The sequence below is a fragment of the Mandrillus leucophaeus genome, unplaced genomic scaffold (genome assembly GCF_000951045.1).
Source record: "Mandrillus leucophaeus isolate KB7577 unplaced genomic scaffold, Mleu.le_1.0 Scaffold77, whole genome shotgun sequence".
In the NCBI taxonomy this organism is placed as follows: Eukaryota; Metazoa; Chordata; class Mammalia; order Primates; family Cercopithecidae; genus Mandrillus; species Mandrillus leucophaeus.
Window position 1 is genome coordinate 2,883,021 of NW_012108363.1, and position 15,032 is coordinate 2,898,052.

Sequence of the window (15,032 nt, forward strand, 5' to 3'; positions counted from 1 at the left end):
TCTCCTTTTCCTTCCTTTGTCCACGCTCAGAGTGGGACGACCAAAAGATAGTGGAAAATGACCATTGTCAATGCTTAGAATCTCAGGGCTGGAGGGAAACAGCTGGCCTCACTTATTGCAAAAGTACCTTCATATTCTGCATAGGACAACTTGGTATTATTTCCAACATTGAGAGTAATGTTCTACTTTCCTCCTTTGGCGACAAGGTCACCATCAAACCCTCAAGCAAGGCTCTGGGGACATCCCTGGAGAAGATTCAGCAGCTCTTCCAGAAGTTGAAGCTATCGAGCCTCAGCCAGTCATTCTCATCCACTGCACCCTCTGACACAGACCTGGGGGAGAGTTTAGGGGCCAACATGGCCACCACGGACTCAGATGAGAGAGACGATGCGTCTGTATGCAGTGGAGGTGACTCCACCGATGATGGTGGCTACAGGAGCAGCATGTGGGACCAGGGCGACATCCAGGGGTCTGGGTCAGGCACTTCCTTGGAGGAGGCATTGGAAGCCCCAGCTCCAGACCTGGCCAGGCCCGAGTTCTGTTACGAGGCTGAGAGCCCTGATGAGGCCGCCCTGGTGCACGCTGCCCATGCCTACAGCTTCACACTAGTGTCCCGGACACCTGAGCAGGTGACTGTGCGCCTGCCCCAGGGCACCTGCCTCACCTTCAGCCTCCTCTGCACCCTGGGCTTTGACTCTGTCAGGAAGAGAATGTCTGTGGTTGTGAGGCACCCACTGACTGGTGAGATCATCGTCTACACCAAGGGTGCTGACTCGGTCATCATGGACCTGCTGGAAGACCCAGCCTGTGGTAAGTCCTGCCTTACCAGGGTTCCAGGCACAGAGAGTTCCATAGTTGAAGAAGCAGTGTGGAATGGTAATAAGAAGCTCAAGTTGTAGTGTCACCTGGTACAGCAGGTCCCAGCTGGAATACAGACCTACAAGATGCTTTCCTCAAATATCCTTAAAACATGGTGCATTTTACATCTTCTGGACCTAGGGAATCAGTGTCCATTAGTATATTTAAATACTATACAGTCTTGTAGCAGATAAACATCTTTAACTTCATCCCAGTTTTCTAAACTCATTTGAACATGGATTATCCACACAGTCTTTTGCACTAGGGCATCCATTATCTTACCATCGAACACATTGTTGTCCTAACTCTTCATTTTGGGGAAAAGCAAACTCAACTCAGAAAGAAAAGTGACTTACAAGAGGTAACATGGTTAACTAGTGTTAAATCCCAGACCCAGGTATCCTGAATTCCAGGTCAGAACTTGTTTCATGCTGCTAGAATTCTGCACTGGGCTTGGTGCACTCTGGGAAGCCTCAGGTGTTCCTCTTTATTATCCTTTTCCCCAGCCTCCCCCAGATGGATTTTCATAAACTTGCACTGAGCCAGAAAAATGTTCCAAAGTCCCTACATATCAGTGTCCAATTTTGGAAAAGCATGAATTAGTGTGCAGCCGCTTCCTGATTGCTAACAAGAAGACAGTTATGGGGCTATGATTCTCCCAGGATAGTAGATTCCAGCCAAGCTTCAGAATTGCCCAGGCAGCGCTGTGCCTCCTGCATTATCAGCTATGGATCAGGGCCAAGAGGTTTATGGGGATTGATTAGTGTGTAGAAGGGGAAGGGAGCTAATTAGTTCTCTTTATCCCCAGACTCTGGCAGACAAGTGAATTCAGTAATTCTGAGTCAAGGGAGCCACGGCACTCTATCCCTCAGCAGCAGTCATCCAAACTGCCCTGGAGATGTCTCTTTATTTGCTCCTCACCTGATTGCAAAATGGATTATAGATGCTTTCAATAAAAGACACACATACAATGTTACTATAAGAATTGAGAAGCAAAACTTTGAAAGGAGGGAGGAAATAACCTCAGGTTTAATTATATTTATGGTGTTTAAATGTTCAATTCGATGCTGAGGTTCCTGGCAGCCTAAGCAAGAAGGTAAACTCCAAGACTTGCAGGTAAAAGACAAAAAGGTTTAATCTCAGGAGCTGGTGTCTTTAAAAATAAAATATTGTAAATAGTGCTGAATCAGGCGATGCACAAATGAAGACTATGCTTAAGGCACCAGGAACACCTGAAAAATGAGAAAATCATCTTTGAAACAAGTTTTATATTATATAAAAACAGCCTTGGAGTAGTATCATGGAAAAATCAGAGTTCTACTGGACTTCATTATACTTTTCTGTTAAGAATTATATTTTTAATTTTGCATTATATATACAAGGATGGGTGAGGTATACAAATTCTGTTCAATCTTAAGACCTTTAAAATTCTCAATCCAGCCCTGGTAAGGAATGATTCTGAAGGCTAGCTCAGTTTCACAAGAGATCGGTAAATGATGTCTGTGGCAGCTTAAAGGAAGTGGTGATGGACTCAATCCCACCCCACATCAGCCAACCCTGGCTGAAAACTTCTTATTATAGAATTAGATAAAGGAATTGGAATTTCAAGAGAAAAAGACAAATTACTTCTGACAGAAACTTATGTAGAACTTTACAAAGGGGACTTTGAGCAACACACACATTTTTCACACTAGATTCATAGGAAATGCCAAAAAAAAAAAAAAAAAAAAAAAAGAAAATAATAGACCATTTTTACAAACCTATTTCTTGCATTGAGAGAAGGCCTAGCTCAGCAAAACAAATGAGGAGAAGAACTCAGCTAATGAGATCCAGGCTTGTAGATGTCTTGGGACCTAACTTGATATAAGACCTCAAGTAGAAGACAGAGAAGATGATAAATAGTCTTAGAGAACAGTTTCCAAAGTCAGTTGGCCATCCAGGAATAAACTAAAAACACCTTAGGTAACAATAAAGATTCAAACTTCTAGTCCTCTGATTCAGTTGGGCTGTCATTGTACCTGAGAATCTCAATTACTAAATTCCCAGGCGGTTCTCATGCAAACAGCTGTTTGGGAACAGTACCTTAGACCACCTACCTCCCTTACATAGCACTTTACTCAGCCAGGCTTTTGATGAGAAGATGTAGAGAGCAGACAATTTAAGGACTCCCTGCATTATCTTCCAGGGCAACCTGACAGGAGAGCTCCTTCATGTTTCTAAGGTGGGCTGTAAGGGATTCCTTCTCTAAAGCATTTGTACTCTACTACACAAGATTCCAGGGTGTTGGGGATGGGGATCCCTGAGCATTTGTACATGGCCTCATGTGGGACAATGGTTATTTGACAGTGCCTGACATGAATGTGGAAAAGAAACTGAGAAAAATCCAAGCCCGGACCCAAAAGCATCTAGACTTGTATGCAAGAGATGGCCTGCGCACACTATGCATTGCCAAGAAGGTAAGAACAAATTCCTCCAAGCATGCTTTGAATATCATTAAATAGCTGTATGACCTTGACCTTGCTTCTTTTTCTTTATAAAAGACCATTGGAGGTGGTTGTTTTAATATTTTTAAGATTTGCCGTTCTGACTTGCCACAAAAACCCAAGACACTGACAATTTTGTTGAAGTCAAAATCTGAAAAGCTATGTCCCGTATCTGTGTGGCTTTGCCATGCCCTGCTTTTCATTATATGTGTAATGGGTAACACACAACTGATAACATTTTTTCAGTTATGATTTTGCTTTCCAATTATATTTTTTAGACATGCATTATTTTCCTTTCAATTTGGGGAGCTTTTATATGGTCACATAAAAATCTAGATTTCCGATTTCTTTTAAAAATTTAGAGGATCTGGCCAACTCTGTTTTCATTCTGGAATGGCAGCAATCAGCTACAACCAGGAAGTTGATTCCTATGATGAGGGATATGTTCAGCTGTGTTCTGTGGTTGGCCACAGTCCGTACAACTCCCTATTACATTGCACTCAGCCCAGCCATAGTTTTGTAGATCACCTAACTCACTCTCCGCAAGATCTTTGACTTTGTAGCTTCTGTAAGGCAGGCAGGCAGGCAGGCAGTGAGGGCTGCAAATTGCAGAGTGTGGACACCGGATGAGTCACCTAAAAGCAAAGCTAATAGGGTGCTACGATGGGCATACACTTCTAGATAGCTAGACATGGGTTCTCTTGCGTAAATGCCCAGGGCTTTTCATGTCTTTTATGGTTCTTAGGGTAACATTAGAGATCAGGAATGCCCACTTTAAAGCCAGAACCACCTGGATACTAGTCCCAATCTCACTACTTTTAGATGTGTGACCTTGAGTAATTTCTTCACTTCTCTGAGTTTTATCTGTAAAATGGTGCTAATCAGCCCTCCCTCATGCAGTTGCCATGGAGATTAAAGTAACCACATGTACAGCACCTGGGACAGCGACAAATGCTTACCAATACTCAATCGGAACTACACCCGTACCACCATTTTCTTTTATTATTATTATTATTATTATTATTATTATACTTTAAGTTCTAGGGTACATGTGCATAACGTGCAGGTTACATATGTATACTTTTGCCATGTTGGTGTGCTGCACCCATCAACTCGTCATTTACATCAGGTATCACTCCCAATGCCTTACCACCATTTTCTATTGAAGTTATTTGTGCATATTTTGCCTCCCCTAATGGACTATGCATTCCTCAAAAGCAAAAGGCCTACTTGTGTCCCTTTGGTTTTCTCTATAGTGCCATGCAGAGGGACTTGAGGAATATTTGATGCTTGAACAAAATAATCTTTCATTGCTATAAGACACCATATGCATGTGATGTCAACAGGAGGGTCTAAAATGGGACTCTGAAGGAAGAAGATGTGGCCGCTAGCTGGATTGTTGCAGCTACTGGGCAGTCCATGTGTATGACACCATGCCTGGTGGAGTGCTCTACAGGTTATGCGAGATTTGGCTGCTGCTTTCTTTCCAGCCTCATTTTTGAACTTACTTTCTCCATCTTTCATTCAAGGAACAGAAGGAAGGCCAAGTTCATTGCTGTTCCACAGCCTTAACTCTTGATCTTGCCCATGACTGACCCTCTGTCATTGGATCTCAGCTTGCAGGTCATTTTGTCGAGGAAACCTAAACTTCCAAAAGAAGGCAGCCCCCTATTCAGTTACTCTTCTATCCCATCACACTTTCTCATATCAGTCATTTTCTGCAAAGCATTCCCTGAAATAATTATTTTAAATTATTTATTTGGATAATACCTCTTACCCAGCAGCATATAAGCCCAGGCATACAGGGACCTTGTCTGTCCAGATCATCTCCAGTGATCTGAGCACAACAGATGCTTAGTGATAATGGAACACAAGGATAAATCTTCATTGATTTACATATTTTTTAAAAAATCATTGAGAAGAAAGCCCCATCTAATTATGTAGGGAAGTTCAAACAGGCCAATAGGAGGCCCAGCAGGTGGGAAGAGAGAGAAAATTATCTTGTTGATCCACCCAAAATTGTTAAGGAGCCTTTTCCTATCCTGTAGGTTGTAAGTGAAGAGGACTTCCAGAGATGGGCCAGTTTCCGGCGTGAGGCTGAGGCATCCCTCGACAACCGAGATGAGCTTCTCATGGAAACTGCACAGCATCTGGAGAATCAACTCACCTTACTTGGTAGCTAAAAATAAGTCGTCATTATAGGAAAAAAGGAGTGCAGCCAGTTGAGAAGGGAGCTCTTGGCCCCGATTCTGACACTACTAATATGTCTCTATTAGCAACCTTCCCTGGGGTTCCCTTCCAGGTATTTGGCACAAATGGGCCGTGCCAATACCCAACCTAGAAGCCACACACAGATTCCTGAGGATGCTCTGGGAGCATTCCTGCATTCCCTGCTGGAAGAAGCCTCTTAGTTTGGCTGCTTTTCCAATAGCACACTCTTCCCTTCATTCAAATGTTTGCTAAGCACCTACTATGTGCCAAGTGACATGCTAGGCTTTGGGGCTGCAACAAGGGACAGGAGCCAAAAAGTCTGCCCTCCCAGAGCCTGGAGTCTAGTGACGATACCAGATGATTGAGCAAGCAATTTCAACAGACTGTGGTGAGAGCTGGGCTAGCAGATGGGCCGGGTGGGATGGAAGCACAAAGTAGGAGATGCCAGCCTAGCACAGGGGTGAGCGAGGGTCTAGGAAGGCAGTGAACTGAAAGCAAGAAGAGAAGCTGGTCAGGCAGAGAGGGAGGACCCAGTTGAAGGTCTGGAGGCTGGTGGGAAACAGAGTTGGGGGAAATGATGGAAGGCAGGAATGATCAGCAGGACCCAGATTATGATGGGCCATGTCAATCAGCTGCTAAAAGTTTGGAGAGGGCAGAGGGTGAAAGCAGGGACAGATCTGTGCTTTACAAAAACTGCTGATTGCTGCAGCATGGAAGTTAGATTGCTGTGCTGAGAGAGAGATGAGAAGCACAGAGACTGATTAAGAGACAAGCTGTGCTTTCTGTTGGAGGAAAAGCATTGCTAAGAAGCAAGGGGGAGCTTTATTGAACAGGATTAATGTCCTCATGCCTGGGGAGCAAAATCTTGGTAAGCAATGCCCACAAAATCTTGGTAAGCAATGGCCACATGGCACAAAGCCTTCTTTCTTCTTGGTGGACAATGTTGACCTGGGGATGAGGACCAAGTTCTAGACAGGGATACACTCCTCTGAGACTTGGCTTCTCCTCTGGATGAGTCACATGCCTCCAGCTGCCCAGCCAAACAGGAGTTCAAAGGGAAATATCCAAGGTCGCTGTAAAGTAGGATGGCTGACAAGCCGAGGAGGCGGAATGGGGTTGGGGAATGGAATGCATTAGTTCCCCACATCCTTTAGCCTTTGGTTTCCTATGTCTCGGCTGCAGAAGCCTCTGCTTGCTGCCTCATAAGGTCCCCTTTAAAGCTGAACACAAGAACTCACTTGAACAAGAACCAGAGAATGGCTGGGCCAGACAACTCTACCACATGATACCACCAGGAAGTCATCCCATTCAGGCACCTGATCCCTTTCTCCCTTCCTAGAGGATTCTTTTGTTTGGGGACAGCACTTTAGGCTCACTCTATGAGAGGCGTTCCTCCGGTTCTTCTGTGTGAAGAGAACACACTTGTCAGAACCTGCTGGCTTCCCCTAGCTGGGAAAGGCTTTCACAACCTTCCTGTTTCATTTTCTCTTTCACACAAATAAATGTGTTTTTCTCCTCTCTCCTTCACTCTGCCTGACTGTAATAAGTGAGCTTCCTCTCACCTTCCAGACTAACGCTAGTAGGGGAAGATGAGGCCCAAGCCATCACTTTTTATGGGGTTGTTTACCTGTGCATATGGCCCTCAAATGCAAAACAGGCACATTTCATGATAGTGGGGTTCTTTGTCTCCCTTCAAGACGGCTTGGAGAGGAGGGCTGAGAAGAGAATTCCACTTTCCACCGAGAAACTGGCACACCACTAAAAAGCTGTGATGCCTTCATGCGGTCTCAAAATATGAAATAATCTTTTCAATATGCATCCAACGTAATCGCTTTGCCAACCTATTGTCACTATGGATTATTAAAAGAAACAAAATGCCGTGCTCCTGCCCAGTGTGAAATGGGTAGCCATTAGTCTGTGATCTGAAATGAATCTCAATTGAAAAGCAGATTTATTTTTGCTTAATCACTTAGCAACTATTCAATATTTGGGTATCTATTCATCAGGGCTGGTGCAAAGCTTGAGATCCTTCAAAAATTATGGAATCTGCCTGTTTAATTTCCTCCAAGAATATTATCAAAAATGTGAGTCCCTATTAATTCTGCTTTGATCAGTTGCAGGGCAAAGATTTCAGTCCTTTCACTTCTATTCCTATTGCTGCTAGGCCAGTCCAGGCTACTGTTGCCTCTCCTCTGCAGTCCTGCCTGGCCTCCTAAGTAGCTTTTAGCTCTGAATCTCATCCTGCTTTTCCAATCTCCAACCTATTCTCTTCTCTAGAATGATATTCTTAAAAGTCAAAACTGATTCTGTCACTCCCCAGCATAACACCCTTGAATAGCTTTCGTTACTACCAAATAAATTGCAAATCCTCTGAGGCCCTGACAAGGCTCTGCACAATCCAGCACCCCTAAGTTCCTTTTCTGGCCTCATCTCTCACCTTGCTCTGCCTCCATTTCTGCATCTTCCTCTACTCTAACCTCTGGGACTTTGCACACGCGGATCCCTCAACCTGGAATTTTCCTCCTCTGCCACCTCTTTGCATTATCTCCCAGGTCTCACTTTAAGTAGCACTTCCTCAGCAAAGCCCACCCTGATTTTCCAGGTGAAGTTCAGGTCTCCTGGTATATATTTACAGGGTACCCTGACTTTCTCTCATTATATAGCTCAATTATAAATTATTATTCAATGACCATTGAACTCAGAGGTAGAGACCAACTCCATCTAGTTCACTGTTATATCCTAGGTGCACAGCCTAGCACAGTGATGCTATGTAATAAACGTTGCCTGCCTTCACAGGGCTTTGGGGAAATTAAGCAACTACTCTTTTACCACAAATGTGAACTCTGTTGTCTTTGATCACTCCAGGAGCCACTGGGATTGAAGACCGGCTGCAGGAAGGAGTTCCAGATACGATTGCCACTCTGCGGGAGGCTGGGATCCAGCTCTGGGTCTTGACTGGAGATAAGCAGGAGACAGCGGTCAACATTGCCCATTCCTGCAGACTGTTAGATCAGACTGACACTGTTTACACCATCAACACAGAGAATCAGGTGAGGTGATCCTCTGTATTGATATCTGCAGATATCAAAGTGTAGAGCAACCCCTCGACCCAAGAGGATACAGGTTTCTAGGTGGGATTTGGGTATACCAGGGAAGCACCCAACCCCCAACAGATCGCTGAATCTTGGAGTCTGGAGGACCCCGGAAGTCATCCAGCCCAATATCCTTTATCTCATCCCCATACATGGTTGGCTGCTCTCTTTTATATTACTTCTGGCACTGCTTGTTAGAAAGTTTTACCTCTCCCAAATTCTATTGCTGGTCCAGTCTCCCCATTTGCCCCACAGATAAGGAAACTGAAGACTACTGGGGCTAAGTCACTTGCTCAGGTTTACCTTGCTTGTTTCTGATAGGTAGAACTAAGTCTAGAACTGAGCTAGTGCTATTTACATTCTACCACACTATTTGCCTATGGAATCTCAACTGTCATTTTCTCACTATTTAAGACTAACTTATCCATTGAAAAAGTCCCAATTAAATTGAAATTATTCTGAGCTTAAATTTTCAGCATCAATTTATATGTCAAACTGGTCTGCCACGGAGTAAAAACCTGAAAAGAATAATGCATGAAGCCAATATGTTTTTATGGGATAAGAGAAAGAATGAAGCAAAGTTCTAAAAATGGCACTTTTCAACCGGAATAGATTACGAGTGGCAGGGAGTGAGATTTGGAGAGAAGACTGGGAAAGCTGAAGAGGCATATTCAAACCTATAACACCATTTTGATTTTAGGGGGAAGTATCTGTTTTCACAATTCAGATTGTAGAAAGTAAAGCGCCACCACATGTTCTTGGCTGATGAAGGTGGGGGCTGGGCATTGAGATGTGTGCTCCTATCAGAAGGAAGCAGGGGTTGGATTACACAGAGGATATAAACCAGAAGAGCACTCTACTGCAGGGGTGTGGGCATAGGGCTCCTAGGGTACCTACACCTAGGACATACCATGGAGAAAAGAGAAGAAGATGGAAAGAGGAAAAGAAGGAGAGAAGACACTGGATTCTAAGTTTTGCCTGAGGCTGATGTAGACCTACAGTAGAATGTTGGGGAGGTTTATATTTCATTTTTACTCCATGAAGCAACAATATACACCTCTTTTTAAAAAATAAAACTAGTGTAGATTATGAAAAATGCCAGAGGATCTTTAGAGGAATTGGAAAAATCATTTACTTTCCTGTCAGGTGCACAGATTATTAGATTAAACCTTAATGAATTTTCAAAATGAAAATAAGCTCAGGGAAAACTTGGGTTTTAATATTGTGCTTAGGAAGGAAAGTAATTTTCAGCTTGCTTGAGTGCTTGATCCCCATGCCTGCCTGTCCTGCTTGTAATGGAAATTTGGTTTGCAATGATTCTTTCACTCCAGGTAATTCTAGAAGGAGAACATCTGCAAACCAGTAAGGCAGTCAGCCAGAGGGAGATCTGCTCGTTGGTTAAACAGCCGAAGCTCCTAAGGAACAGTCAGCCATACTCGACCTTTAATTCAGTCAATGACAGTTCTTTCTGTCCAGCATCCTCCAGGATAGTGCCTGAATCCTCAGCCATGCCTACACCCTTGGGCTCACTAAACCTGTAAGATTAGTTTTTTCATCTCTTTACCTGGGATGAAAAATAAAATATTAAGCCAGAAACTGGGGAAATATACTCTAAGTCTTAGTTTATTTAAACACTAGTTTAATGTAGTTACATATTTCCTCCAAGGTTTTTAATTTGCCTAATTCACCATAAATTGATTTAGGATTACTATCTCTTTGCTACGTGTATTAAAGCAGTATTGAAGTTATGGGATCTACCTAGACCTCAGAATTCTCATCCCAAAGATGAGAGAATTACTAATCACTGATGTGTTCATCAACCAAGGAATTTTAAAAGGAACTAACGTATTAGATAGGAACTAATACTGAAACCACTATTATTACTATTGTAATAATTTTGTTAATAATAATTAACAACATGCATTGAAGTTTTAATATGGTTCAAATGCCATTCTTCTTGAACTTCTATTCTCCTCATCTGTAAAACAGATTAAAACTATTAACTTCACAGATTACTGGCAGGATTAAATAAGATCACAGAAGAAAATGACTTACTTAGTACAGTACCTATGTTAGTTATCTATTGCTACATAACAAATAACTCCAAACCTTAGGACCTGAAACAACAGACATTTATTATCTTATGGTTTCTGTGGATTAGGAGTTCAGGGGCATCTTAGCTGGGCATTCCTAGCTCAAGGTCTCTCTTGAGGTTGGACTCAAGCTGTTGGTCAGGGCTGTGGGCTCATCTGATGGCTCAACAGGTGGGTGGTTTGGGCACGGGAAGGAGTTCTGCTTCCAAATTCACCCACATAACTGTTAGCAGGCCTGTTTCTCACTCTGTGGGCCTCTCCACAGGACTGCTATACAACATGATAGCTGGTTTTCCTCAGGGCTAATCATCCAAGAGAAAGTGAGAAAGAACACCAAATTGGAAGCCACTGTCTTTTTATAACCTAATATGGGAGGTGACATCCCATCACTTCTGCAGAATTCCCCTCATCAGAAAGGAGTCTCTAGGTCTAGACCACAGTCAATGAAAGGAGACTACACAAGGGCATGAATACCAGGAACTGGAGATCACGGGGAACCACCATCTGAGAGGCTTCCTACCACAGTACAGGAGGTATTCTAAATGTTCAATGAATGGTAATTATTGTACTATTTTAAAAGCTGGAAATAAGTAAATTCAGAGATGACTTAATTTTAAAGCTTATGTCTCCAATGACTTGCTTTAGTCATACATTGAAGGAATTTATATAATTGGTGCCAGTCCCAGCTTCCAAAGGACTACTTTGATCTCTTCCAGATAAGTGCCTCTGGTATAAGTGCACACTCCTAGAACTGCTTCCTGTGGCCCCCCTGGGCTCTATGCATATTCTAGTGCCTGCAACACTCAATTTAGCATCGTAAAGGCAGGCACAGGAATAATAAACTATGTCTTTGTTCTTTCCAAAATAAGTTATGCCAGGACAGAGTGCAGTGACTAACACCTGTAATCCCAGCACTTTGGAGGCCAAGGCAGATGGATCACTTGAGGTCAGGAGTTCAAGACCAGCCTGGCTAAAATGGTGAAACCCTGTCTTTACTAAAAATATAAAAATTAGCCAAGTATGGTGGTGCATGCTGGTAATCCCAGTTACTTGGGAGGTTGAGGCACGAAAATCACTTGAACCCTGGAGGCAGAGGTTGCAGTGAGACGAGATCATGCCACTGCACTCCAGACTGGGTGACAGAATGAGACTCTGCCTCAAAAAAAAAAAAAAAAAAAAAAAAAAAAAAAAAAAAAAGTTATGCCAGACATTTTCCCAGACAGAAATCTCAAGATCAGTGTTCCCTAACCCTGGCCCTTCAGAATTGCTTTCACAATATTTTCCAAAATCTGTATATGACTTGTACTGTTTTTTTACTTAATAAGTTGACTCACTTTGAATATTATTTTTAGAAGAAACTTTTAGCACTTCGATAAATGTAAAATCATCATCCCTTGCCATGGATGAAGGAACACTGTAAAATGAAGACCCATGTGAAGAAAACAATGATATTAAAATTGATTAAATTAATTCAAGATGGATTAGAGAGTTAAATGTTAGACCTAAAACCATAAAAACCCTAGAAGAAAACCTAGGCAACACCATTCAGGACATAGGCATGGGCAAGGACTTCATGACTAAAACACCAAAAGCAATGGCAACAAAAGCCAAAATAGACAAATGGGATCAAATTAAACTAAAGAGCTTCTGCACAGCAAAAGAAACTACCATCAGAGTGAACAGGCAACCTACAGAATGGGAGAAAATTTTTGCAATCTACCCATCTGACAAAGGACTAATATCCACAATCTACAAAGAACTTAAATTTACAAGAAAAAATCAAACAATCCCATCAAAAAGTGGACAAAGGATATCAACACTTTTCAAAAGAAGACATTTATGCAGCCAACAGACACGTGAAAAAAATGCTCATCATCACTGGTCATCAGAGAAATGCAAATCAAAACCACAGTGAGATACCATCTTACACCAGTCAGAATGGCGGTCATTGAAAAGTCAGGAAACAACAGGTGCTGGAGAGGATGTGGAGAAAAAGGAACACTTTTACACTGTTGGTGGGACTGTAAACTAGTTCAACCATTGTGGAAGACAGTGTGGTGATTCCTCAAGGATCCAGAACTAGAAATACCATTTGACCCAGCCATCCCATTACTAGGTATATATACAAAGGATTATAATTCATGCTGCTATAAAGATACACGCACACATATGTTTATTGTGGCACTATTCACAATAGCAAAGACTTGGAATCAACCCAAATGTCCATCAATGAGAGACTGGATTAAGAAAATGTGGCACATATACACCATGGAATACTATGCAGCCATAAAAAGGGATGAGTTCATGTCCTTTGTAGCGACATGGATGAACCTGGAAACCATCATTCTGAGCAAACTATTGCAAGGACAGAAAACAAAACACCACATCTCACTCGGAGGTGGGAACTGAACAATGAGAACACTTGGACACAGGGCAGGGAACATCACACACCGGGGCCTGTCATGGGGTAGGGGAATCAGGGAGGGATAGCATTAGGAGAAATATCTAATGTAAATGACAAGTTAATGGCTGCAGCAAACCAACATGGCACATGTATACATATGTAACCTGCACATTGTGCACATGTACCCTAGAACTTAAAGTATAATAAAAATAAATTGATAATGCTGTTTTCTGCGACTTTATTAAAAAGTGATGTTCAGAAAAGTTGATATGAAGAATAAATTTGAATCAAAATATGACTATCTTTGATATAATCAAAAGTAATGGAAGAAAAAAATTGAAAAAGGAAATACTTTCTCACTATATTTCAAGGCAAACACCAGAAAAAAATTAATAAGCTTATTTCCATCAATAAGAGTTTCATAACCAAAGTCTGTTCAAACCAACATGATCAATGCTTCATGCCACAGTTCTTAGCACCCTTCGTGGAATACAACAATGGAAAAACACAGGGACAATGTATTTTTTCGATTAGGAAGCCACAGTTCAAGTAGTAATGATCCTGACTCCACTACTAAGTTTGGATGATCTTGGGTGAGTTACTAAAGATCTCATTTCAATCTCCTCATCTCTAAGACTGGGAATACACACCCTATCTACCACACAGTAATGTTCTGAGGAACAAAGGGGAACTTAAATGACCTGTGAGAAATAGAAAACACCATACCATCATGACATATTATCATTATTTACGATCATATTAGTATTATTTATTATGCCATCCTTGTATCTGTCTCCATCTTGCTGAGCTATTTTCACTCCCACTCACAAGCAGTGTCTTCTATTTTGTCTGTTAATTTGGTTCCAAATTAATATTCCTTTGATGTTATGTCATATATTGCAGAGAAATGTAAAAATTGGAGAATAGCTTATAAGTAATCTCTATGATAGTAGATTTTTATGACTATCTTACTAAAGAATAAAGTGAAATTGTTAACATGCATTTCCAAGGTTGCTTAAAAATACTGTATTATTATGCCTCTTTATAGGAGACCTGTGAATCCATCCTCAATTGTGCATTGGAAGAGCTAAAGCAATTTCATGAACTACAGAAGCCAGACCACAAGCTCTTTGGGTTCCACTTACCTTCCAAGACACCATCCATCACCTCAGAAGCTGTGGTTCCAGAAGCTGGATTGGTCATCGACGGGAAGACATTGAATGCCATCTTCCAGGGGAAGCTAGAGAAGAAGTTTCTGGAATTGACCCAGTATTGTCGGTCCGTCCTGTGCTGCCGCTCCACGCCACTCCAGAAGAGTATGGTAGTCAAGTTGGTGCGAGACAAGTTGCACGTCATGACCCTTTCCATAGGTACCCATCATACTGAGATGCGGGTGGCACCTTGGCAGGGATGATCTGATGAAAGACCGGACCAGAGGTGGGAGGTCAGGTCTCAAAGTCAGAATGCTTAGGCTGAGAGTCATTGTCTTAGAGGGAGAGAGTTCAAAATGACAATCAAGATGCAGCAACTAGGGGATGAAGTGGGACAGTGCATCAAAGTTCCTGGAACTAGCAAGTCAGCTAAAGATAAATCAGGATTTAGATGGAGGTCAAAACCAGCAGAGGCCTTGAATTCAGTGCATCCAGGTAGTTCAAGAAATGTTGCCATCAATGATATATACTCAGACCATCTTAATTCTGGGATTCAGATCATTCTCCCTTTCATACTTTGTGCATGCCACAGCTTCAGGTGTTCAGGGATTTGATAGTATTCTGAGTGTTGAAGGCTGGTGGGGAGATTTTAAAGATTGGAACTGTCTCATGTTTAACTTGCGTTTATTTCTAAATATGAGGCCAACACAAAGAATATCACCAATAGATGCTAGCACTGG

At 42.2% G+C, this 15,032-nt stretch overlaps 1 protein-coding gene across 1 annotated transcript in view; it reads left to right on the forward strand.

Moving 5' to 3' along the window:
• ATP10B (ATPase, class V, type 10B) overlaps positions 1 to 15,032 on the forward strand; it is a 288,008-nt gene that overhangs the window by 234,540 nt on the left and 38,436 nt on the right. The window contains exons 15-19 of the mRNA XM_011966668.1: positions 207 to 810; positions 3,205 to 3,314; positions 5,390 to 5,516; positions 8,418 to 8,602; positions 14,190 to 14,511. Coding sequence (XP_011822058.1) covers positions 207 to 810; positions 3,205 to 3,314; positions 5,390 to 5,516; positions 8,418 to 8,602; positions 14,190 to 14,511 — 1,348 coding nt within the window. The remainder of the gene's footprint in view (positions 1 to 206; positions 811 to 3,204; positions 3,315 to 5,389; positions 5,517 to 8,417; positions 8,603 to 14,189; positions 14,512 to 15,032) is intronic.